The sequence below is a fragment of the Ornithorhynchus anatinus genome, chromosome 4 (genome assembly GCF_004115215.2).
Source record: "Ornithorhynchus anatinus isolate Pmale09 chromosome 4, mOrnAna1.pri.v4, whole genome shotgun sequence".
In the NCBI taxonomy this organism is placed as follows: Eukaryota; Metazoa; Chordata; class Mammalia; order Monotremata; family Ornithorhynchidae; genus Ornithorhynchus; species Ornithorhynchus anatinus.
Genome location: NC_041731.1, coordinates 88,721,951 through 88,746,623, shown reverse-complemented (window position 1 = coordinate 88,746,623; position 24,673 = coordinate 88,721,951). Strand labels below are relative to the sequence as shown.

General features: G+C 43.7%; 1 protein-coding gene across 1 annotated transcript; it reads left to right on the top strand.

The window, feature by feature from the left end:
- Positions 1–828: 828 nt before the first annotated feature.
- On the top strand, positions 829–19,295 carry RTCA (RNA 3'-terminal phosphate cyclase). The gene is made up of 11 exons (XM_029063827.2): positions 829–954; positions 2,901–3,001; positions 5,007–5,150; positions 7,395–7,518; positions 7,979–8,037; positions 10,061–10,202; positions 10,460–10,584; positions 11,635–11,693; positions 15,223–15,317; positions 15,462–15,566; positions 18,782–19,295. Exons 1-11 carry the CDS (start codon positions 910–912, stop codon positions 18,881–18,883), a joined length of 1,101 nt encoding a protein of 366 aa, XP_028919660.1. The 5' UTR covers positions 829–909; the 3' UTR covers positions 18,884–19,295.
- The last annotated feature ends 5,378 nt before the right edge of the window (positions 19,296–24,673 follow it).

Below are 24,673 nucleotides of genomic sequence, written 5' to 3'. Positions count from 1 at the left end.
TCCCCACCAATCAGGAGAGCGGAAATGAGTCTCCCTGCTGGGCCACCAATCAGGACAGGGGAAACGAGCCTCCTCCTCCTCTTCATTCATTCATTCATTCATTCATTCATTCATTCATTCATTCATTCATTCATTCATTCATTCATTCGTATTTATTGAGCGCTTACTCTGTGCAGAGCATTCATTCATTCATTCAATAGTATTTATTGAGCGCTTACTATGTGCAGAGCACTGTACTAAGCGCTTGGGATGAACAAGTCGGCAACAGATAGAGACAGTCCCTGCCGTTTGACGGGCTTACAGTCTAATCGGGGGAGGGGCTCGTGAGTTCGAATCCCAGCTCTGCCACTTGTCAGCTGTGTGACTGTGGGCATGTCACTTCACTTCTCTGTGCCTCAGTTCCCTCATCTGTAAAATGGGGATGAAGACTGTGAGCCCCACGTGGGACAACCTGCTTCCCCTGTGTCTACCCCAGCGCTTAGAACAGTGCTCGGCACATAGTAAGCGCTTAACAAATACCAACATTATTATCATTATTATTATTGAATGAGAGGGCGGGGCCGGGGAGCGGGGAGCTGGCTTTTGCGCTTGCGCGCTGAAGTGGCGGGGGCGTGGACGGGTGCGGGGGGGCGAGGCCTGCGCAGATGCCTGCCAAGGGACGGGGTTGTGTGGTCAGGGCTGTGCGCCTGCGCAGGGGCGGGGGCGTGGTCGAGGCGGGCGCCTGCGCGGCGACGGGGGCGGGGTCGGGGCGGTGAGCCTGCGCAGTGGCGGGGGCGGGGTCGAGGCCGGCGCCTGCGCGGGGCCGGGGGGCGTGGTCGGAGGCGTGAGCCTGCGCCTGCGCAGTGTGGGGGCTTCGGCGTGGCCGGTGGGTGGCGGGCACCGGGCCGGTCCTCACCCCGACGCCGCACCATGGCGGCCCAGCGGGTCGAGGTCGATGGCGGGATCCTGGAAGGGGTGAGTCCGCCCGCCCGCCCAACCTCTCTTTCTAACCTGCCGCCCCTTGGGGGGCAGGCCTGCTCTCCATTCATTCATTCCATCGTACTGATGGAGCGCCTACTAATAATCAATTATCAATATCATCAATAATACGTCATTATCATAGACAATATTATATAATATGCACTCAGTATTATGTACTAATTAATACTATAAATTATTAATAATAATAATGGTATTTGTTAAGCGCTTACTATGTGCAGAGGTGGTCCCACTTGGGGCTCCCAGTCTTCATCCCCATTTTACAGATGAGGTCACTGAGGCACAGAGAAGTGAAGTAACAATAATAATGTTGGTATTTGTTAACCCTTACGCTGTGCAGAGCACTGTGCTAAGCGCTGGGGGAGATCCAGGGTCATCAGGTGGTCCCCCGTGAGGCTCACAGTTTTCATCCCCATTTTACAGATGAGGGAACTGAGGCACAGAGAATAATAATAATAATGTATTAAGCGCTTCCTATGTGCAGAACACTGTTCTAATAATAATAATAATGATGGTACAGTAGTGATGGTATTTGTTAAGCGCTTACTATGTGCAGAGCACTGTTCTAAGCGCTGGGGGAGATCCAGGGTCATCAGGTGGTCCCACGTGAGGCTCCCAGTCTGAATCCCCATTTTATAGATGAGGGAACTGAGGCCCAGAGAAGTGAAGTAATGATGATGTTGGTGTTTGTTAAGCGCTTACTCTGTGCAGAGCACTGTTCTAAGCGCTGGGGGAGATCCAGGGTCATCAGGTTGTCCCACGTGAGGCTCAAAATGTAATCCCCATATTCCAGATGAGGTCACTGAGGCACAGAGAAGTGAAGTGACTTGCCCATAGTCACACAGCTGATAAGTGGGGGAGTCAGGATTCGAACCCATGATCTCAGACTCCCAAGCCCGGGCTTTTTCCACTGAGCCACGCTGCTTCTCAGAATCGATGGAGCGCTTACTGTGTGCAGAGCACTGGACCGAGCGCTTGGAATATATAATTGGGCAACAGAGAGAGACCAGCCCTGCCCAGTGACAGGCTCACGGTCTAAATGGGGGAGACAGGCAGCAAAGCCAAAAGAACAAAACAAAACAACGTCATCAAGATAAATAGAATCGTGGAGATATAAACCTCATTAACAAAATGAATAGGGTGATAATAATGATGGCACTTAAGCACTTACTATGTGCCAAGCACTGTTCTAAGTGCTGGGGTAGATACAGGGTCATCAGGTGGTCCCACGTGAGGCTCACAGACTTAATCCCCATTTTACAGATGAGGTAACTGAGGCCCAGAGAAGTGAAGTGACTTGTCCTCAGTCACACACCTGACAGTTGGCGGAGTCGGAATTTGAACCCATGACCTCTGACTCCCAACCCCGGGCTCTTTGCATGGAGTCACGCTGCTATAATAAATGATACATGCATAATATTTACAAATATGCACAGTGCTGAGGGGAAGGGGGAAGAGCAGAAGGAGGGGGGGCAGGGGAGGAGGAGGAGGAGCAGAAGGAACGGGAGGGCTCAGTCTGGGAAGGCCTCTTGGAGGAGGTGAGCTCTCAGGAGGGCTTTGAAGAGAAGAGAGTTAGTTTGGTGGAGGTGAGGAGGGAGGGCATTCCATGACCGCGGAGGACGTGGCCCAGGGGTCGACGGCGGGATAGGCGAGAACGGGGGACGGTGAGGAGGTGGGCGGCAGAAGAGCGGAGCGTGCGGGGTGGGCAGTAGAAAGAGAGAAGGGAGGAGAGGTAGGAAGGGACAAGGTGATGGAGAGCCTTGAAGCCTAGAGTGAGAAGTTTTTGTTTTGTGCAGAGGTTGATAGGCAACCACTGGAGGTTTTTAAGAAGGGGAGTGACATGCCCAGAGTGTTCAGTAAATACGATTGACTGAATGGATGAATGTCTCTCTCTCCCCGTCTCCGTCCCCGCCCATCTGCAGGGTGGCCAGATCCTGCGGGTGTCCACAGCCCTCAGCTGCCTCCTGGGCCTCCCCCTGCGGGTGCAGAAGATCCGAGCGGGCAGGAGCAGCCCCGGACTCAGGTGACCCCACCCCAACCAAGAGGCCCCGGGCAGGCAGGGGAGTCGGGGTCCACTGGTGCCCCAACACCGTGCTGGTTATCGTTATGATGGTGAAGCTCCGTGGCTTAGTGGAAAGAGCCCGGGCTTGGAAGTCAGAGGTTGTGGGTTCTAATCCCAGCTCTGCCACTTGTCAGCTGTGTGACCCTGGGCAAGTCACTTCATTTCTCTGGGCCTCAGTGACCTCACCTGCAAAATGGGGATGAAGACCGTGGGCCCCACGTGGGACAACCTTGTATCTACCCCAGCGCTTAGAACAGTGCTTGGCACTTAGTAAGCACTTAACAAATACCAATGTGATTATTATTAAGCGCTTACTATGCACTGGGCACTGTACTAAATACTGGGGTAGATCCAAGCAAATCGGGTTGGACACAGTCCCTGTTTCCTGTGGGGCTCAGAGTCTCAATCCCCATTTTCCAGATGAAGGAATTGAGGCCCAGAAGTGAAGTGACACAGCAGACCATCCCAGTGATCTGGGCGAACAGCCAGTGAGGCAGAATAACCTGAACCCACGCTCATGGCTAAGGGCAAGAGCCCGGGCCTGGTAGTCAGAGGACGTGGGTTCTAATCCTAGCTCCTCCCGTGTCTGCTGTGTGATCTTGGTCAAGTCACTTCACTTCTCTCGGCCTCAGTTACCTCATTTGTAAAATGAGGATTAAGATTGTGAGCCCCATGTGGAACAGGGACTGTGTTCAACCTGATTAACTTAACCCCAGCGCTTAGAACAGGGCTTGGCATATAATAAACGCTTAACAAATGCCATCATTATTATTGTTATTAAGTGGTGGAGGTGAGATTAGAACCCGTAACCACCTGATTCTCAAGCCTTGGCTCTATCCACTACACCAGCCTGGATGCGGAGCCAGAATGCGCCCCTGGCCCCGGGCCCACTTGGAGTTGGGCTTGATCAGGGCGGTTCCTTGCCAGGCCTATCTGGCAGAAGGGCATAATAATAATGATGGCATTTGTTAAGTGCTTACTATGTGCCAGGCACTGTACTAGGCGCTGGGATAGATACCAACAAATCGGGTTGGACACAGACCCTGTCTCAAGTGGGGCTCACCGCCTCAGTCCCCTTTTTACAAGTGAGGGAACTGAGGCATAGAGGAAATGAAATGATTTGCCCATGGTCATACAGCAGACAAGTGGCAAAGCCAAGAATAGAACCCATGAACTTCTGACTCCCAGGCCTGTGCTCTATCTACTACGCCATGCTCCTCCCCAGTCTTTTTTGGGGTCCCTGGTGCTTCTCTCCCTGGTGGGGAGGTGAGAGGAGACAGGGATGTTTTTTATGTTTCCAGGGGCAGTTTTACTGGCCGGATTCAGCAGTAGGCCAAAATTTAGTGAGACCTCAGGGAAGGCTTCTTTGAGCCCATTTATTATTGTACTTTTTCTCAGTCCTTTAGCATCCTAGAGTACAGAAGTTCACCCAGCTGTCGGCAGCATATTAGAGTGGTCCAGTCTGCCAGCGGCAGATTTAGCGCAGCATAGGACTCTTTCCTGGAGTAAGTGTCGCATGACAAAGCAGGCAAGCTGTGGCCCTTATTCTACAGTTAGATTCACCAGCTGCAGATTTCATCATCATCATAGAATCACATGAACAAAAGGGATCATAAAAGGTCATCTGGCCCATCTGCAGGGCTATACCCCAGTCTTTGGGACCTATAGAGAAGGAGGTAAGGGAGAACGCAATAATTTCCAATTTAAAGATGAAGAATAGGGGAACTTGAAAGGCAAAAGAGGCCTTAAAGATCAGTGTGGAGATGAAAATTCTGCATCGATCTCAGTGTGTCCTTACTGTATGTATTCCTGTGGGAGTGGTGGAGGAATAGGTGGAATTCTGAATATCTGCATGTTGAATTTGGGCACTGCTTTGTCCTCTTAGTTGGTTATCGTGTGACGTATCGTGGGGTGATGGGCAATTGGGAAGCACACATTTTGATGCAACATTATGTATGACCTGAAGGCCTCAACACCTCTCTGGACTGGAGATGGTTCGAGATCTGTGTGAGGGGCGCCTGGAGGGAGGAGAAATCGGCTCAACAGAAATAACCTTTACACCTGGAAAGATCAAGGGCGGCACTCATACGGCAGATACCAAGACAGCAGGGTATGTCGTATGTATTTGTGCATTGCACGGTAGCCAATTTTAGCCCTGAGGAAGAAACATTTGCTCTGAAAATGGAAAAATGGGTTAAGTTAAACAGAACCCCTCTGGTTCCATTGCTTTTCATGTTCGGCTTCCCATATTTCACTGGACTGTTGTTTTTCGGATCAAATCTAAAATTATTGGCCAAAAGAATGGAATGATATCTATATTAAAATAGAGCGGTCTTCCCAAAATTCTGTGCAGGGGTGAGTTGATGTGGCTTGCCAGTGCCACTCAGCCTGCCTGGATCCAGAGGGTAGAGGCGGTGACCATGGCAGGAGAGAGGGAATCCATTCCACACAATAGTGACAGAAGATGTGGAAAAACAGATGCTCCATCCTTGTGGCTACTTCCAGCTGTTTCTCCCCAGCTACCACCATTCTATACATAGTTATATTAGGTCATCTGACTTCAGAGCGTAAGCTCCTTATGTCAGGAATGGGTCTGCTAATTCCGTTGTATTGTACTCTCCCAATTACTTAATACAGTGCTTTGCATATAATAAGCGTTCAGTAAACGATTGATGATCGAAAAGAGTTGCAAGAAGCTGAGTTTATTCAGTCATATTCATTGCTTACTAGGTGCAGAGCACTGTACTAAGCGCTTAGAAAGTACAATACAGTTCAGGCGGGGTTATGGAAAGTGGAGCTTACAAAGTGGAAAGAAGGATGAGAAAATAATGTAACTGGAGTAGTAGTGGTAGATAGAAAGGGGAGGTGGGAGAAGCAAAGGAGGGAAAAGATGCAAAGAAGGGAGAATCAGGAGAATCAGATTGGACACAGTTCCTGTCCCACATGGAGTTCACAGTTTAAGGGGTGGGGGAGAACAAATATCTTATCCCCATTTTGCAAATAAGGAAACTGAGGCACCGAAGTTAAAGTGACTTGTCCCAGGTCACCCAGCAGGCAATTGGCAGAACTGGAATTTGGCTGGATCTCCTGACTTGCAGTCCCTTGCTCTATCCATTAGACCATGTTTCTTCCCTGGGGGCAGGGATCAGGTCTTCATCTCTATTGTAGTCTCCCAAATGTCTAATAATAATAATGATGGCATTTATTAAGCGCTTACTCTATGCCAAGCACTGTTCTAAGCGCTGGGGGGATACAAGGTGATTAGGTTGTCCCACATGGGGCTCACAGTCTTAATCCCCATTTTACAGATGAGGTAACTGAGGCACAGAGAAGTTAAGTGACTTGCCCAAAGCCACACAGCTAAGTGGCGGAGCCGGGATTAGAACCCATGACCTCTGACTTCCAAGCCCGTGTTCTTTCCACTGAGCTATACTGTGTGCTGTGCCACATTGATACTGTATGTTATTAGGCACTTAGAATGTGCCAGGCATTGTTCTAAGTGCTGGGTTAGATACAGACAAATCAGGTTGGACACAATCCATGTCCTGCAGAGGGCTCACAAACTTAACCACCATTTTATAGATGAGGTAGCTGAGTCACAGAGAAATTAAGTGACTTCCCCAAGGTCACACAGCAGACAATTGGAAGAGCTGGGATTAGAACTCAGGTCCTCCTGATTCCCAGGCCCATGTTCTATATTCATTAGGCCACACTGCTTCCCTTTAGAAAAAAAATATTACTTCTCAGCACTCTAAAAATGATTTAAATAGCGAATGGATAGACCAACCGTCAGGTGCCAGAGGGTCTAGAAAGAGTTTGGAGCCCAAAGACTTGATGACACTTAGGTTCCAATCAGTGATTCTGCCTGGCTGTTTTCATAGTGTTATTTCCAAGAATAAAGACGGTGTGTGAGGAAGGTTTGGGTGCCATTTTTCCCTAAATAAAATCACTGGAAGATTTGCATTAAATTCCACTTTTAAATTTTAAAGCATTTAGAGACAAAACAGAAGACATTTTTCTCTCCCAAATACACTGAAGTATATTGTAATCTCTTTGGGAAATGACAGGGATTCTTTAAAAAATCAGAAAAATGTCCTCAGTTTTTTAAATAGACCTTTCGTAGAAAGTGTTTCTTACTACAGTTAAATTTATTGAATTTCATTATGTTCAGGATCATGGAGTATTTAAAAATCTATCACTCAGAAAATCACGAGATTAAAATTTTACACCTTATTCTTCAGTTGGCTAGTAAATTATGCTTCCACTGATGAAATTGTATACGATAGCCTTAATGAACTGAGAAAATAATGAAAACAAGAGCTAATGGAATGGGCTGTTTTCACCCCCACTTTAGGAGTGTGTGTCTGTTGATGCAGGTCTCAATGCCCTGTGTTCTGTTTGCGGCTTCCCCGTCACAGCTGTACTTGAAAGGAGGGACGAATGCTGAAATGGCCCCACAAATTGACTATACAGTAATGGTAAAGATCATTTTTTTGCTGCCAAAGAACATCTTATGGGCGGGCAGACTGCCTATTTGATCAGTGTTTAAATACGGTACTCTCCTCACTCATTAAGTGCTTGATAAATATCACTGATTGTTTAAGATTGCTTTTATGTTATTGACTTAGCCCATATATGTCCATTTATTTCATTTATGCATTGTGCCAAGCCCACTGTTCAGACTGAATCCTTCTTTAATCTCAGTAGTGGTACTTCAGTATCTAAACTAATGTTTCTCTCTGTGAAACTTCAATGTTGAATGCACCAAACTGGGGAAAATTATTTAAAAAGTAAAACGGGCCATTAACTCAGGGTTTAGAAAGTAGTGATCTTTGATTGATAATAGGTGAGGAATCTGAACTGAAATAGTGTTTAGTATCTTAGGTGTTAACATTACCCAGATCCCAAGGTTAATACAAAATATGTCGGCTTTTTCAGGTCTTCAAGCCGATTGTTGAAAAATTTGGTTTCACGTTTGCCTGTGACATTAAAATGAGGTAGGTTGTATGTCTAAATAGCATTGTAACATATGTCTTGTATTGGAGGTTGGTTTTTGTGGGAGAGAACGTATGGGGAAAAAGGAAGGTCTTTGTGCCAATGTGCACATTGAAGTTCAGGTGTATTTCAGAAAAGTGCTCTGCACATAGTAAGTGCTCAATAAATACTATTGAATGAATGAATGAATGAAAAATATTTTGGGGGTGCTGCTGTCCAGGGACCACCTACCTAAAGATTGCACAAGCTTTTGTTTGTCAAAAATCCGGCATATCAGATTTTCCTGTGGCTGCGTCTTATTGGTGGTTATGTGTACTGTAAGTTCCTAGTGGGCAGGGAATGGGTCTACCAACTCTTATTATATTGTACTCTTCCAAGTGCTTAGTGCAGTGTTCTGCACATAGTAAGGGCTCAATAAATATGATGGGCATCCTTTTTGAGAAGTAGTGTTGACCTACTGGATAGAGCATGGCCCTGGGAGTCAGAAAGACCTGGGTAGCACTTAGAACAATGGTTGGCACTTAAGTGCTTAACAAATACCATAATTATTATTAATCCCAGCTCGACCACTTGTCTGCTGTGGGACCTAGGACAAGTCACTTAACTTCTCTGTGCCTCAGTTACCTCCTCTGTAAAATGGGAATTAAGACTGTGAGTGCCATGTGGGACTGGATGGTGTCCAACTTGATCAGCTTGCATTTACCCCAGCACTCAGTACAGCACCTACCACATAGTAAGCGCTTAAAAAATACCGTAAAAAATGCTGCAAATTCAGTCTCTACAAATTAACAGTGTAACAAACTGTCCTTAAAGAGAACAAAAGGGAATGAACAATTAGTATTATTTTCTTGCAGATTCAATGTGTATGGGAGGATCTTTAATATTGGGTTGTGCGGAGAAGCCAGGAAAGGGAGAGACACAAATACTGTCTTTTTCATACATGTTCATACCTTACCTACCTCTTTCTGACTCTCCCTCCAACCCCTCTCTTTCTTTTCCTCTATTTTTCTCTCTCTCTCTGTCATTCTGTTTCTCTCTCTCTATCTCCTCCCCACCCCCCATTCAACTGTTGGCTGGTAAAAGTGGGGAATTGGGTGCTTCAGCTGCAGCTTCTTCCTCTTGCCCTGCTGTGGCCAGCTGTCCTATGGGCAACAACATCAAACCTAAGAATGACCTGCTGTCATACAGTCAGTCTAAGATTTCAGTGAAAAGGGGCTTCCATGCAAGGGCTAGTGGATTTCTAAATGATGAAATAAGCCAGTATTTTTTAGGCCCTCAAGTGCACACCATTTCCATTTTTCTGAAATAGCACCAAAAAGTAAGGCTTCCCCTGTAGACTATAAGCTCGTTATGGGCAGGGAATGTGTACACTAATGTGAGCCCTCATTGGGTAGGGATTGCCTCTATCTGTTGCCGAATTGTACATTCCAAGCACTTAGTACAGTGCTCTGCACATAGTAAGCGCTCAATAAATACTATTGAATGAATGAATTGTACTCTCCCAAGCACTTAGTACAGGGCTCTGCACCTAGTAAGCGCATAATGAGTACCACTGATTGATTCCACACTGAGGGACAGTCACATGAAACTTTTACTGCCCCATTAAAGTGATATGGGACATTTTCCTTTATATTCATGCTACCGGGGTTAAAAGGTGAAATTGATAAGGGAAAAAGAAGTTATGTTTCCCCTCTCAGTCAAATCTTGCATGGTATTAGTCCATTCATTCATTCAAAGGCACTACTATGGAAATACATAGGCCATCCCTGAGTTGGGTAGTAATGAGTTGGTGAGTAGATTTTGGAGAGTGGGGTCCAAGAATAATGCTCATTTTTAGTGTTCTCTTAGGGGAGTAAAAATGAACATCACATAGGCACCTTCACTTGGTGCTTTGACATTTTGATACTGCTTTTTGATTGTGTCAGTGAACAGTGTATTCTAAAACAATCACTCTAATAGTGGTAATATTGCCATATTTTGATTTTGTCATTGATCGTTCTTGATCCACTTGTATATTTTTCCTAGGGGCTACTATCCCAAGGGGGGTGGCGAAGTGGTTATTCGAATGTCACCGGTTAAACAGTTGAATGCAATAAATATAACTGACCGTGGCACTGTGACAAAGATATATGGAAGAACTTTTGTTGCTGGTGTTCTGCCTTTGAAAGTAAGTGGCCAAAATATTCTTGTAACACATTTTTTTGGCTCCCCCTGCCCCTGTATTATTATGGTATTTACTTTTTATTCTCTTATCATCAAATGATAGCTAATTTTTAAAAGTTTGACTTGAGCTGAGCATTTCTAAATAATTTATATAAAAGTTATGACTGATTTAACCTTTGTGGACTGAAATTGATTGTCAAACTAATCAGTGATTTATTTCAGCTTTACTGTAACAGTTGCCTTTCTGTCTTACCAAATTAGATAGCAAAAGATATGGCAGCAGCAGCAGTGAGATGCATCAGAAAAGAAATCAGGGATCTGTACGTTAACGTCCAGCCTGTTCAGGAACCTAAAGACCAAGCCTTTGGCAATGGAAATGGAATAATGTGAGACAAGACCCTATAAACTCTTCCCATGTCATTAGTTCAGACTATCGAAAGTAATCGCCCATTTAAGGACGTTATGCGATTGGTAGTTACAAAAAGTACTCTGCTAGTGTACGAAAGCCATGGGATAGATAAAATAGTTGACAATTGAGTTAACCGGGGCCTTTTTGACATTTGACATCCTTTTCAACTTTACCTCTGATTTCTTACGAGGGATTGTGCTTTTCAGGATGAGCCTGTTGCTAATCAGTCAGTCGGACTCTCGGTTTTGCTTTTCTGGGAAATTTCAGAAACTATTTTTCTTTACCTGTTCATAAACATTAAAGATGCCAAAGACATTTTGGAGAGGGAAAATAGAACCATTCTGATCACCCAGTGAAAAAAGTATCGGTGTGGGATCTTCAGTATATTCCTGTAATTGATGCTTTTGCAGTTAAAGGTCGATCTCTGTATTTAAACTTTTATAACGCTGGGGTTTTTGTTGGGGGGTGGGTTTTCTAGTTATGGGTGGAAAGTAAATGTCAGGATATAGGATCATATGTAAAATATATATTCCTATATATATATAGTAACTTTATTTGAGACTGCCGTAGTATCTTTTGTGGAGCTCTTAGCAGTGAAATGGTGGCACTTTGACTTGATCCCAGGATACTTTTTTATGTGTGGGGAGTCCCTTTTTTAAAAAAACTGAGATTTGAAGTTTGAACTATAGGGGCCAAATAATCCCTTGATAGATTCCAGTTAGAATCTAGTTGTGACTTTCCTGATCAGAAGTAGCTTAAGGATATTAGTACCTGTGGTGAAATCCACCTCTGCTATTGTCTTTTTATGTCCTCAGTGAATCTACCTTTTCTTTTCAATGTATGAAATATTTAACACTCTGTTTCAGCAGCCATATCTGAAACATATAGGCTTTTTTACCTTAAACTCTAGTTGAGTCTGACTGTGCCTGGTTAGCATCACTGTGATCTGGGTTTTATAGTTATGTAAATGATTTAGAGCATATTTAGATAAGAGAGAAACTGACACATTATGTTGTTTTCGATGTAGCATTATTGCTGAGACATCAACAGGCTGTATGTTTGCTGGATCAGCACTTGGTAAAAGAGGTAAGAATAAGTTGGCGTTTCCAAATTGTGAACCCAGTTTTCTCTCTACCTGAAGTTACTAAAGCCCCAGTAATGACTGCTGCTCCCAAAGTCCCTCACAGATCATTTAGGTCACTAGGAAGGGATTAAAGCACTGCTGCTATTTGTAGCATTATCTTCAACTTCACTGTCTTACACACACACACACCCCCCACACACACACACCCCCCTCCACACACACCCCCCCCCCCCACACACCCACACACACACACACACACACACCCCATCAGTACACTAAATAAGTTTTGATTCAAAAGTCTAATGCTCCTCCAGGAAATCATTTTAGGTATTTTTCTCTTAGGCTCATCCCTTTAAAGTCAGTTTATCTTAGATCAATTTAAATCAGCAGATGCATAATCCAGTGTGATTTTAATTGAATCAGTGGTTAAGGAATTTGTTACTGTAGGATAGCTAAACTTGAGGTTTAGGCAGTTTCCTTTTTTTAAGGAGAGCTTACTGTCACTTCATAAGAATTTATATGACATTTAAATTAGAAAATGTTTTTATGTATTTTCTCCACTCTCTTTGGAATTCATTGCCTCATGCTAACTGATGCCCTCCACATATTCCCTAAGAAAGAACAAAAATTAGGAAATCTCCATCTTTTCTTGACTCACTGAGTATACATTTTTTTGATTTTGAATGCAGCAAATGATTAAAGTGATCATAAGTTGTTGAATATTTTTGTCTTCTGACCCTCATTGTGTCTTCTGCAATATTATCATTGTATTTTCTCAAATGTGCTATTTATTTCGTGACTGTTACCCTTAGTGTATTCATCAAGAATATCTAAATTCAGTGAATTCATGTCATATCGTGATACCTTTAGTTTTCTTTGCTCACTCAAGATTTGTATTACTTGAATTTTAATCAGGGGAAAATTCCCAAAACAGGGAGCATTTATTTTCCTCTGCTGTGCTACTGCCAACATTTTAGGATTTATTTAATTTTTTTTCTAAAATATGAAATTATTTGAAAAATAGGTTTTTTGTCAGGTGGGAAAAGATTAAGTTAAAAAAAAACAAGGCTAAAAATTATAGCTACAGTGGGTGAAACAGGTAGTGTTTAACAGTTCCATATTTAAGTTGCATTTCCTTTTTAAATCTTTTTTTCCCCTCATGATGCCAATTAAAAAGTCCACACAAGCTGTAAGATTTAGTAGTGTATACTATTTCAAAGTCATTGGCTTTTCAGGAGAACAGTGTGGGCTCTGAATTTCCCGATTTTAATATTAATGAAACTACCCACTTTCCCTTTCCTTAAAGGACCTTTTCACTCATAGCCAAGTACAATTAAGGCCAATTAGTCTAGGGCAAATAGATTATAGGACTGTTTTGAAATACCAGTACCTCTGAAAGACTCATTCTGTTTTAGAAATTGTGCTCAAAATAAATTGGGGAGAAACATTTAGATGTACACACTCAGACTAACATGAGAAGCAGCATGGTGTAGTGGATAGAGAAAGGGCTTGGGAGTCAGAAGGTCATGGGTTCTAATCCCAGCTCTACCACTTGTCTGCTGTGTATCCTTGGACAAGTCCCTTCACTTCTCCGGGCCTCAGTTACCACATCTGTAAAATGGGGATTGAGACTGTGAGCTCCACACGGGACAAGGACTGGTGTCCAACCTGATTTTCTTGTAACCACCCTAATGCTTAGTACAGTACCTGACACACAATAAGTCCTTAATAAATACTGTCATCATTATTATTATTCAGACTTTCAAAACTACTTTGGAGAGGTCTAGAAAAAATAGCTGGGTTTTTGTTGTGAGTATTAGATTAAAGTTAATTGGTAATATTTACTGACCATCTATTGTGTTCTGATCATGTAATAGCCCTAAACATAGAGCTTGATGAGTCATGGAGCATCTTGGTTTTTTAGGGAGAAATAATTATACTTATTGCAGTTCTCCTGGACCAGCTCAATCATGACATTTTCTCCTTATTGTAAGGTTCCATCGTGGTAGAGTGTGGCCTTAACTTTTCAGCTGAAGCAATTGTAAGGTGGTCAGATCAATTTCCCGTTACCTTCCCCTGCTTGCACTCTTTGCTCCTCCAAACTTCTCTTCTAACTATATCTCGCCGTACCTTACCTTACCTTATCTTGCCTGTACCTTAACCCTTCTCAAATCTGTCAGATCAGGGATCCCTCCTTTTTTCAGAACCTTCCTCATCCCTTCTGTTCCAGGGGCTTCATCCTCTAGACTGTAAACTTGTGTGGGTAGGGAATGTGTTTACTCCCTCTGTTATATTGTACTCTCCCAGGCATTTCGTACCATGCTCTACACCCAGTAAGTGCTCAGTAAATACTATTGATTGATTAAAAAACCCCACTTCTTCAATTAATTCACAATACCCATCAATCAACTCCAAACCATCCTTAGCTCTTATATATTTCATTTCTGTCCTCAGCTCTTATGTACTTGTATATTTTGGTGTGCATATTATTTAATTAGCTACTTTTGCCTGATCTAGTTTTAAATAATTGTGCGTTTGTTAAGGGCTTACTATCTGTCGGACACTGTAATAAGTGCTGGGGTGGATCCAAGCAAATCAGGTTGGACACAGTCTCTGTCCCACCTGGGGCCCACAGTCACAATCTACATTTTCCAGATGAGGTACCTGAAGCCCAGAGAAGTGAAGTGACTTGCTTCAGACCACACAGCAGATAAGTGGTAGAGCTGGGATTAGAACCCAAGACTTTCTAACTCCCAGGCCTGTGCTCTATCGACTACACCATGCTGCTTCTCATGAAGTTGCTTGTATATTCTTGACCTTTTGCTCCCCCTATTTGGAAATAATTATTGTCTGCCCATCAGTCAGTCAATCAATGGTATTTACTGAGCACTTACTATGTGTGGAGCACTATACTAAGTGCTTGGGTGAGTACAGTACAACAGAATTCACAGAAATGTTCTCTGCCCATAACCTATCCCAGTAGGTTGTAAATTCTTTAGGGCAGCAATCTAATAATAATAATAATGTTGGTATTTGTTAAGCGCTTACTATGTGCAGAGCACTGTTGTAAGAGCTGGGGTATACAGGGTAATCAGGTTGTCCCACATGGGGCTCACAGTCTTCATCCCCATTTTACAGATGAGGGAACTGAGGCACCTAGAAGTGAAGTGACTTGCCCACAGCCACACAGCTGACAAGTGTCAGAGCCAGGATTCGAACCCATGACCTGACTCCCAAGCCCGGGCTCTTTCCACTGAGCCACGCTGCTTCTCTTGTCATGTTTCTATTGTACTCTCTCAAGCAGTTAGCTGACACTCGATTAAATATTGTTAAGATGAGGAAAGAGGTTTGCAGAGTTCCAGTTCAAGTGGAAAGACAAACCCTTGTAATAATAATAATTAAGTGCTTATGATGTGCCAAGCACTGTAATACACTGAAGTTAGATGAATTATAGGGCACCAAAGTCTCGGTAATTTGTTAGGACTTTTTTCTTACTCAGTGCTTCATTTGTCTACCTTTCTCCTGTTACAGGTGTGTATGCTGACAGGGTTGGAATTGAAGCTGCAGAGATGCTACTAAGTAATCTTAGACATGGTGGTGCTGTGGATGAGTATATGCAAGACCAGGTAAGGACACTTCAAGGGAAATCATTTTTCTTTCTTATTTGATTTTTACTTTGGCACTTTTTAGTAGCTATTGGTTTAGATAAGAAGCAGAAGTTTTAACCTAGGACCATGTAACTGGGAGCAATGTTTTGTTTGTTTCTCTAGTTGATTATTTTCATGGCGTTGGCCAGCGGGGTCTCGAGAATCAAGACAGGACCAATTACGCTCCACACACAAACTGCAATATATTTCGCTGAGCAGCTAACAAAGGTCAGTAGAAATCAAATGAAATGGCTGGCTTCAGGATAGTGCTTGGGGCGTATTAATAAGAAAACAGCAGTCGTACTAACTAGCATCATTGCCCTGCTTTTTGCATAATTTTTGTCATCCCAAAATAGGGTAGGAGCTATTACATGGGAAATTAAATTAACAATAATGGGAGCAGGAGAAATAATAAAGCAAGAGGAAAGATATGGGGAAGGAAAGGAAAGATGTTACGTACAATAGACACTTCTTGAATTTAAGTAGCCTCCCTCTCACTTGTCCTTTTCCGGCTTGCCTCTGGCTGCCTCACTGTGACCCTGCCTTTCATCCTACCTTAATATGTGTGCACATTTCAAAAAAGAGACTATCGTGGTATAAGCCCATCCCAGGTATGTTCTGACCCTACGCCTCTTCCTACCCCCATTTGCAGCACTATCACTGCCTATAGAAACCATCCTTTATTTCCTCCTCAAAAACTGAGATGGGGGATTATTCAGTGGAAGCAATTTTGCAAATAAAATAAGGTCATACATCTGTTTTCACGGAAATAACCTTCTGGAGAGAGTCAAACAATAGGAGAAGAGATTGTCTACAGACATGGTTTTTAAATAGCTTCTGCTTTTTGAGTTCATTTTTAAAATTTATGCGGGTTCTCTGGAATGCACTTCCAAATTGCAAAATAAGCCATTGGTGAAATTCTGACATTTTCTTTTCTTCTAAAAGTTTACTTCATTGCTGCCACCCATCGCTCAGGGATGGGTATGTTCAGGAATTGGCATGGCGAGAGGGAGAGAGAGACTGGGGACAGAAAGCCTGAGTTTTATACAAAATTTATATTGTGAGGCAAATTGAATTATTTGATTATTTTGGAATTGGCGAATTGAACTTCCCTTTCAGGAGGAATATGATTATTGAGCAATACTAGAGCTTCCCTAATGGGAAGAATATACTTGTATGTTACTCGCATGTGGCAGAACCCCCAGGTCGCACCCAGGAGGAATTTTCTTATGGTTTCTTCGCACGTGGTGAGGCGGCTAGCTCTTGTCCATGTGCACTTCCCATTTAGGAGGAATCCACTTATGCGTTACCCACACTTGGTGAAGTGGCTAGCTCTCACCCACATATGCCTCCCACTTCAGGAGGAATCCACTTCTGTGTTCTCCGCCCTTAGTGAAGCACCTGGCTCCCACCCACGAATGTTCGGTGAGACACTCACCCATCCGCGGCCCTTTCCTCAGTGCGCTGGTTCTGGTTGCAGAGCGGGCATCTTGCGCTCTGGGCGGGGGGCATGTGGGCTGCTGCTGCACGTCTCGGTCCACTGTCCAGAAGGTCAGAGGACACAGGTATTTTATTACCTGTGGCTTGGGCCGTCCCGCCTTCCGCAGTCTCCCCCACTTCCATCCCCCATATATTACTTGGTTGGCATGGAGGTGAAGGACACCTATCTTTCCGCCTTCCCACCCCCCGCTGGCCAGAGAAGTTAAGTCGCAGGTAGCTTTTTGACCTTGAGATGGCCAGTGCCAGATTCACCTTGGCACAGTTCCCCATCGCTACATCCACTGGCCCCAGAGCAGAGTTCCGGGTCACGGCCCATCCTTCTTCACTATCACTCATATGAGAGTGAGGAAAATTAAGGACTTGAAACTCTCTAGTAGTTGTTGACCAAGTCCTACTTCACAGAGTTCCCAGCCTTGCTCACTGATAGATCTTTTGTTTCCAGTCAGGGTTGAAAAGCCCCAATGTAGTGACTCTCTGGCCTCATTAGCTCCTTGAAGTCTGTCCCCACTCAGTCTTCATTCCCCGTCCCCACTAAAATTCCCACCCTCATTTCATCCCAGCACTCACTGAAAAATCGGCACCTCTGATCCCAAACAGATTAGAGATTGCGCCTTGGAAACTTCATTAACTCAGATTTTGAACAAGCTCCAAGTTTTGTGGAGTCCAGATTCCACACCCGTTCCACACAGAGCTATAATTGTAGCCCCATAGGTCTGTTGTGGTATCCAAAGTCCCAGTAAGAATGGAACTGAAAGTCCCTAAACCCTAAAACTCCCCTCAGTGCCTCTCCCTAACATCCAAATTCTGCTACAGATGGAGTTCACTAAGGAAAGAAGTTGCCGGCTTCACTGACAGAATGAGCCCACAAAGTGTGGTGGGGAGGGGAGGAGGAGAGAGAGAGAAAGAAAGAGCAAGAGAGAAAGAACACGTAAGCGAGTGAGCATGGTGGAGGGAGGGAGGCACCAACAAGCCCACCATTCTATCAGCTTCCTCTCGAAATAGGAGTCAGTGTAGCAAGCCCTGGCTCTCTCACCCACCAGCTTTATACACAGTTTGCTCTTTGTCATTCAAATACTCAAATGGCCCATAAAGCTTCCCCAGCTGCTACCGGGACTTTTTTAGGTGTTTGTGTCCAGTTTCCTGGACTTCACAGGCTGAGGTATAACTCATCAGTAGTCCATTTTCTTCTCATTTAAAACAGTTTGTAAAGACAAGCTGTCTTCTTCAAGTATCCCCATGCCCACATACCTCCCACTCCTCACCTCACTCCCCTCACACACACACATCCATCCTCCTTCGGACAGCCTACCGTGTATTAGGTGGATATATGTTTATTCCTTTTTTTTTTAGCTGTTAATAATTTAAACTTTAAAATTCCCTCTTCATCTGTGTAGAAACTCAATGTTTGACACAGTTATCATTCTCTTCATTTTAAAAAATTTTAATTTGACAGCTGACAGCCATCAATACATATGACAGGTGTTTTTGTCATACGTTAAAGCTTGACACATTTATAAAGCTGGCTTATTATATATGTGACCAGAGAAGCTGAGTTGACCAAACACAGAACATCAGGATACCTCATGCAGGTTTTATATTTTATTCATTCATTCAATAGTATTTATTGAGCGCTTACTATGTGCAGAGCACTGTACTAAGCGCTTGGGATGAACAAGTCGGCAACAGATAGAGACAGTCCCTGCCGTTTGACGGGCTTACAGTCTAATCGGGGGAGAGTGCAGTGCTCAGCACACAGAAAGTGCTTAACAAATAGGACTGATTGATTGACTTTTGATAAGCATTTAATTTACTGGTGGCTCTGTATAGGTAGGGATTAACATTTAATGCAGCATAAGAAATCATGACCGAGAGGCAGTACACATATATATTATTCAGGGTATTTAATTTGAAAATTTTAAAAAAAATCTCATTTCTTGTTTCAGGCTAAATTTACTATTAACAAATCAGAAGATGAGGATGATTCTTCTAAAGAAACTTACATTATTGAATGCCAAGGAATTGGGATGACAAATCCAAATTTGTAAAGGGTTTGTCTTTTTGGTTATACCTCAGTGATGTATTGCACTAATTTTAAATTGATACTCCTTGGAGGTGCAAGATAGGAGTGGATCAAGAGCTGACTTAATTTGGAGATGAAAAGAATTATAGGGTATTTATGCCTTGTGTAGAACTCTTCATCAGATTGATCTTTGTGTTTCCAGGGATGCAAAATACAATGAAGCTGTAAAAATTTAAGAATGAATGCATGAGATGAAAGTTTGTTTTGAAATGATTGAATTATACTTCTACCTAGAGAATGTGCGCTCATGAAATATAACCTTTTTTCTGATGCTCTCTTGTCAGTGGGCAGTGCTGCATCTTTAATCTTACTCTATTTCTGTAATCATTTTGCTGAAATGTGATTAAGCAGATACTAATAAAATATTCTCAAAGCCATTTGTGTGTATTGCCTCACATCAGTTTCAAGCTGCCATTGGAAACTTACCCTTGGCTTTACAGCACTCAATCACCCTGCCCCATCCTACCTTGCCTCACTGCTCTCCTACTACAACCTGGCCCACACAATTCACTCCTCTAATGCCAACCTACTCAATGTACCTTGATTTTATGTATGTTCCTGTCAGCTTCGAGCCCATGTCCTGCTTCTGGCCTGCAATGCCCTCCCTCTTCCTATCTGACAATCATTCTCCCCACCTTCAAAGTCTTATTGAGGCACATCTCCTCCAAGAGGCCTTCCTTGACTAAGTCCTCATTTCTTCTCCCACTCCCTTCTGCATCACCCTTGCACTTGGATTTGGTCCCTTTATTCACCCCTCCCTCAACCCCACAGTACTTTGGTACATATCCATAATTTATCCTCATTGTATTTATCACAGCCACTTTTCTCCCTACTTTTTCCAATTGCTTTATGGTAGACTGATCTGTTTTATGCTGCTGTCTCCCAGCTCTCCATGGTTTTGCAGAACATGAGGTTTTGCTTCTTGTTTTCTTTAAAGTATTTCTTCCTTCTCCCTCTAAATGGCTTTGGTTAAGCTCTTACTATGTGCCAAGCACATATCTATTCAAATTCAATAGATAATACTTATTCATCACTATTATTGTTGTTGTTGTTATAATTCTTAATAGTATTATCAGTAATAGTAGTATCTAGTGAATTTGAATGGAGGGGGGTTCCAGGAAGTGTGGAAAGCAGAATAAGAGTCTATGGCAGGAGAAATGAGAATGAGATATGATATTATTATTATTATGCACTTATATGCCAACCACTGTACTAAGCACTGGGATAGATGTAAGATAATTATATTAGACACCGTCCCTGTCCTAAGAAGGGGCTCGCAGTCCAAGGGGGAAAGAGAGCAGGTATTTAATAATTAGCAATATACAGATGGAGAAAACTGAGGCACAGAGAAGTTAAGTGGTTTGCCCAAGGTCACAGAGAAGGTAAGATGGAGCTGAGATTAGAACCCAGGTCCCCAGTTCCCAGACCCATGTTCCTCACCACTTCTCAAAGCTCTCTACCTTTTCAAAATCCTGAAAACCATCTCTAGGCCTTCCCAATCAATTTCTAATCTGAAATCCTTGCTACTTCCTGTTCAGTATTTTTGTGCCACCAAGAACTTAAAATACTCACAGTCTCCCCTAGTGGTCATGGACATTTCTTAGGCACACTTTCCTTAAAAGCTAACTCCTGTACATATTCCCTTTCCCTTCTTATCTGTAAGATATTTTTGTGCCTGTCTGCCCTAGCCTGCTAGACAGTAAGCTCTTGGAGAGCCGGGGTCAGGTCTCTTCATTTTATTGTTCTCCCCAAGTACACAATAAGTGCTCTTTAAATAAACCACTGATTGATCATCCATATTTCAATTTCTACAGGGAAGTAAATTTAATTATGCCTATATCTACTGCAGTATTTCCATCTTTTAGTGGGCTGTTTCCTGCCCCAGAGGCCATCATCTGGGATGACACCTTTGAGCCTAGTGATTTGCTGAGATTTGTCTGCCAGGCAGCATTTAACATTTGGGGCACCTCATGTGAAATCGTAAATCTAATCCCTGACTGAAAGTTGCCCTGTGATGTCAGTATTCATTAATTCAATCATCCAGTCAATCATACTTATTGAGCACTGTACTAAGTGCTTGGGGGAGTACAATATAATAGTAAGCAGACACATCCCCTTCCCACAATGAGCTTACAGTCTAGAGGGGGAGACAGACAATATAAATAAATTACAGATATGTACTTAAGTGCTGTGGGGCTGGGAGGGAGTAAAGGGATGAATAAAGGGAGTAAGTCAGGATGACAGAAGGGAGTGGGAGAAGAAAGGGGGGCTTAGGGAAGGTCTTTTGGAGGAGATGGGCCTTCAATAAGACTTTGAAGTCGAGGAGAGTAATTGTGTGATTTGAGGAGGGAGGGCACGGGTGAGGGGTCATTAGTGAAATAGAAAAGATGGAGGTACAGTGAGAAGGTTGGCATTAGAGGAGCAAAGTGGGCTGGGTTGTAGTAGGAAAGTAGTGAGGTGAAGTGGGAAGCGGCAAGGTGATTGAGTGCTTTAAAGTCAACGGTGGGAAGTTTTTGTTTGATGCGGAGGGGGTTGGGCCACCACTGGAGTTTCTTGAGGAGTGGGGATTATTGATGAGCACCCATTCACCTCGCATGTCCCCTGCTGAGGGTACCAAGTGGTTTCCTCTGAAGCCTCACAACCTCCTGGGAAAATGCTATTTGCTGCCAAAGACACCAGACCCTGCCAGGTAGGCGAAAATCCTGCCTACCTGGAGGGGAGCTGGATTACAGCTTTCTCCTACCCACATTTCCCAAACAAGTGGGCCCTACAAAGGCAGGACGAAATGCTCATCCTCGGGCACATCCTCTGTGCAGCTAGGACCAAGCTGCCCGCTGCACCCACTTTTGCTCTTGAGCCTTCTACGGGGCCAGAAATCCTGGTGTGGATCCCAGAGGAGTCGGTGTGGGAAATCAGCGGACATACTCAGCAGAAGTTATTCACCACGATCTGCAGCTGCTACCGCCTTCCAGGTGACCGGCACTCCATTGATCAATCGATCAATATTTATTGAGTGCTTACTGTGTGCAGGGCACTGTACTAAACGGTAGGCACATTCCCAAGCCTGTCCTGTTGCTCTCTGCACTCCGATCACATACCTTGCTGGGGAAACCACATTCAAACTTGGGCTTCGCTTGCCATCAGCTCATCATTCCCAGATCAGAGTTTTTCTGCAATGGAGGACCAATATGATACGGAACCAAAGCTGACGCTAGTGATATTTAACACCTCCCATTTCCTTTACTCTTCAAAAGACTAATAATAGCTACACAGTCAACTTTCTACAGAGACCTCCAAGTGTCTCATGAATGGGTCGTTTCCCCCAAGCTCTGTCTCTGCCTAATCCTGGCTCCGCCACTTGACTTATGTGACCTTGGGCAAGTCACCTAACTTCTCTGTGCCTCAGCTACCTCGTCTGTAAAATGGGATTCAGAATGTGAGACCCGTGTCCAACCTGATTATTGTTTATCCCAGCGCTTAGTCTAGGTGCCTGGCACATAGTACGTGCTTAAAAAATACCATTAACAACAACAACAAAAAATGGCCAATCTCCATTGTACAGATGAAGCAGACATGCAGAAAGGGATTGGACAAGGTGTCTTAGCCACCCAAAGAGCTGATATTAATTATGGTGTTTATCAAGAACTTACTATATGCTAAGCACTGGGGAGATATAAGGTAAACATATCGGTCACAGACCCTCCCCTCCCCGGGCTAACTATCTTATCTCCATTTTACAGATGAGGAAACTGGGGCTCGGAGGGGTTTTGGCTTGCCTAGAATCATAGAACATAAGCCAGTGACTGAGCTGGGGCTAGAACGGACATCTCTGGGTTCTGTACATTACACTGACTTTCAAGAGGACAATTCAAGAAGGAGCCTTGTATCCAACAGTACGTGGGGGAGACAAGTAAGGGTTATTTTTTATCACTCGGGGCATCTATGCTGCTCAGTCTTTCTCCCAAAGCAAGAGCCAAAAGATTCCCATTTGGGGAGAATAGGAGAGCAATAGGAGCATCTTTCTTGTTTTAAGCTAGTTGTGGGCAGGAAATGTGGCTGTTTATTGTTGCATTGTACTCTCCCAAGTGCTTAGTACAGTGCTCTTCACACAGTAAACTCTCAATACCATTGATTGATTGATTTCAATTGTTCAGCCCAAAAGAGGGCAGGGATTGTGGGGAAACAGATGACAGGTAGTAGTGATGTAAGCAGAGACTTGGTTAGGAAAAGGCATATCTCCATATGGAGCACTATAGTTTTCTTCAATCAATCAATGGTATTTATTGAGTGCTTATTATATGCAGAACACTAAGCACTTGGGAGAGTATCCTCGATTCACCTTTCAAGGACTTCCAAGTGACTATCACATATCACATTTTTCCCACTATAGATTTGGGAAGGGTCGCTTTACAGAGGAGAAGGATGAGACAGAGATGATGTGATTGATTCCCCAAGAAAAGAATAACAATAATAATAATAATAATAATGGTATGTTAAGCACTTACTATGTGCCAGGCACTGTACTATGTGCTGGGGTAGTTACAACTAAATCAAGTTGAAGAGAGTCCCTCCCCCACATGGGGGTCACAGTCATCCCCATTTTACAGATGAGGTATCTGAGGCACAGAAAAGTTAAGTGACTTGCCCAAGGTCACACAGCAGACAAGTGGCAGGGTCGGAATTAGAACCCAGGTTCTTGTGACTCCCGGGTCTGTGCTCTATCCATTAGGCCACACTGCTTGTGGCAGGCAGAGAAACCTGCAGCAAAGTGGCCTCAAGTCCTTCTGCCGCCACTCCCCGGGGATCTGCAGGGTGGCTGCTTGGTATCAGGGCATCTCTCTCCCCTCCCATCAGCAGGAAGATCCACTCCTCAGGAGCAGGGCGGGCAAAAGTGTACCATGTCAACTTTTTATAATATTGGCCAAAAGGTGACCATTTAGACCTAGGAACCTAACAGATCTAACAGAGTTGGTAGACAGGTTTCCTGCCCAAAAGGAGCTTATAGTCTAGAGGGGTAGACAGACACTAAATTACAAATATGTATATAAATGCTGTGGGGCTGAGGGTGGAGTCAATACCACGTGCTCAAAGAGTACAAATCCAGGTGCATAGGTGACACAGGGGGAGAGAAGGTAGGAGAAATGAGGGCTTAGTTAGGGAAGACCTCTCAGAGGAAACGTGACCTTAATAAAGCTTTAGACCCTCTAGATTCTAAGCTCGTCGTGGGCAAGGAAAGTGTCTACCAACTCTATTACATTGTACTCTTCCAAGCGCATTGCTCACAGTGAGCGCTCAATAAATACAATTGCTTTGACAATGAGGAAGGTAGGCATGATCCATGCCCTCAAAGAGTTCACAGTTTAGACCTCATGTACTCTGTCCCTTGTTTACTCATACGGATGGTTTTATGTCTTCCAAAACACATGAATCAGCAGTCACTCTAACTAGTTTCAAAAACACGATTGAATGGATTCTGAGAGTTTTCAGAGGGAACATATTCCTCTTGTTCCCTCTACCTAACCCTCTGGGTTTTTGACTCAGAAAGGCAAGCCAGAGCATCTGGGGATATGACAGGCAATTAAGTAGCATTTTGAACATTTGATATAAAAGGGGAGGAGAAGGAGTATTTCAAGAAGATTGCTTCTGAAACATTATTATTTTGTCCTTTTTTTGCACTTTAACCAAGTAAAGCACCAATTCAACTTTTTCACCAAATGAATGAAGCATTTTTATTGCTAGTCATTGCTTTTTTCTG

Excerpts from the sequence above, each read along its gene's own strand:
- RTCA (XM_029063827.2), top strand. The coding sequence starts at position 910 with ATGGCGGCCCAGCGGGTCGAGGTCGATGGCGGGATCCTGGAAGGG. Across the intron at positions 3,002-5,006 it reads AGGAGCAGCCCCGGACTCAG|GCCTCAACACCTCTCTGGAC; the intron begins GTGACCCCACCC and ends TATGACCTGAAG. Across the intron at positions 5,151-7,394 it reads GCAGATACCAAGACAGCAGG|GAGTGTGTGTCTGTTGATGC; the intron begins GTATGTCGTATG and ends CCCCCACTTTAG.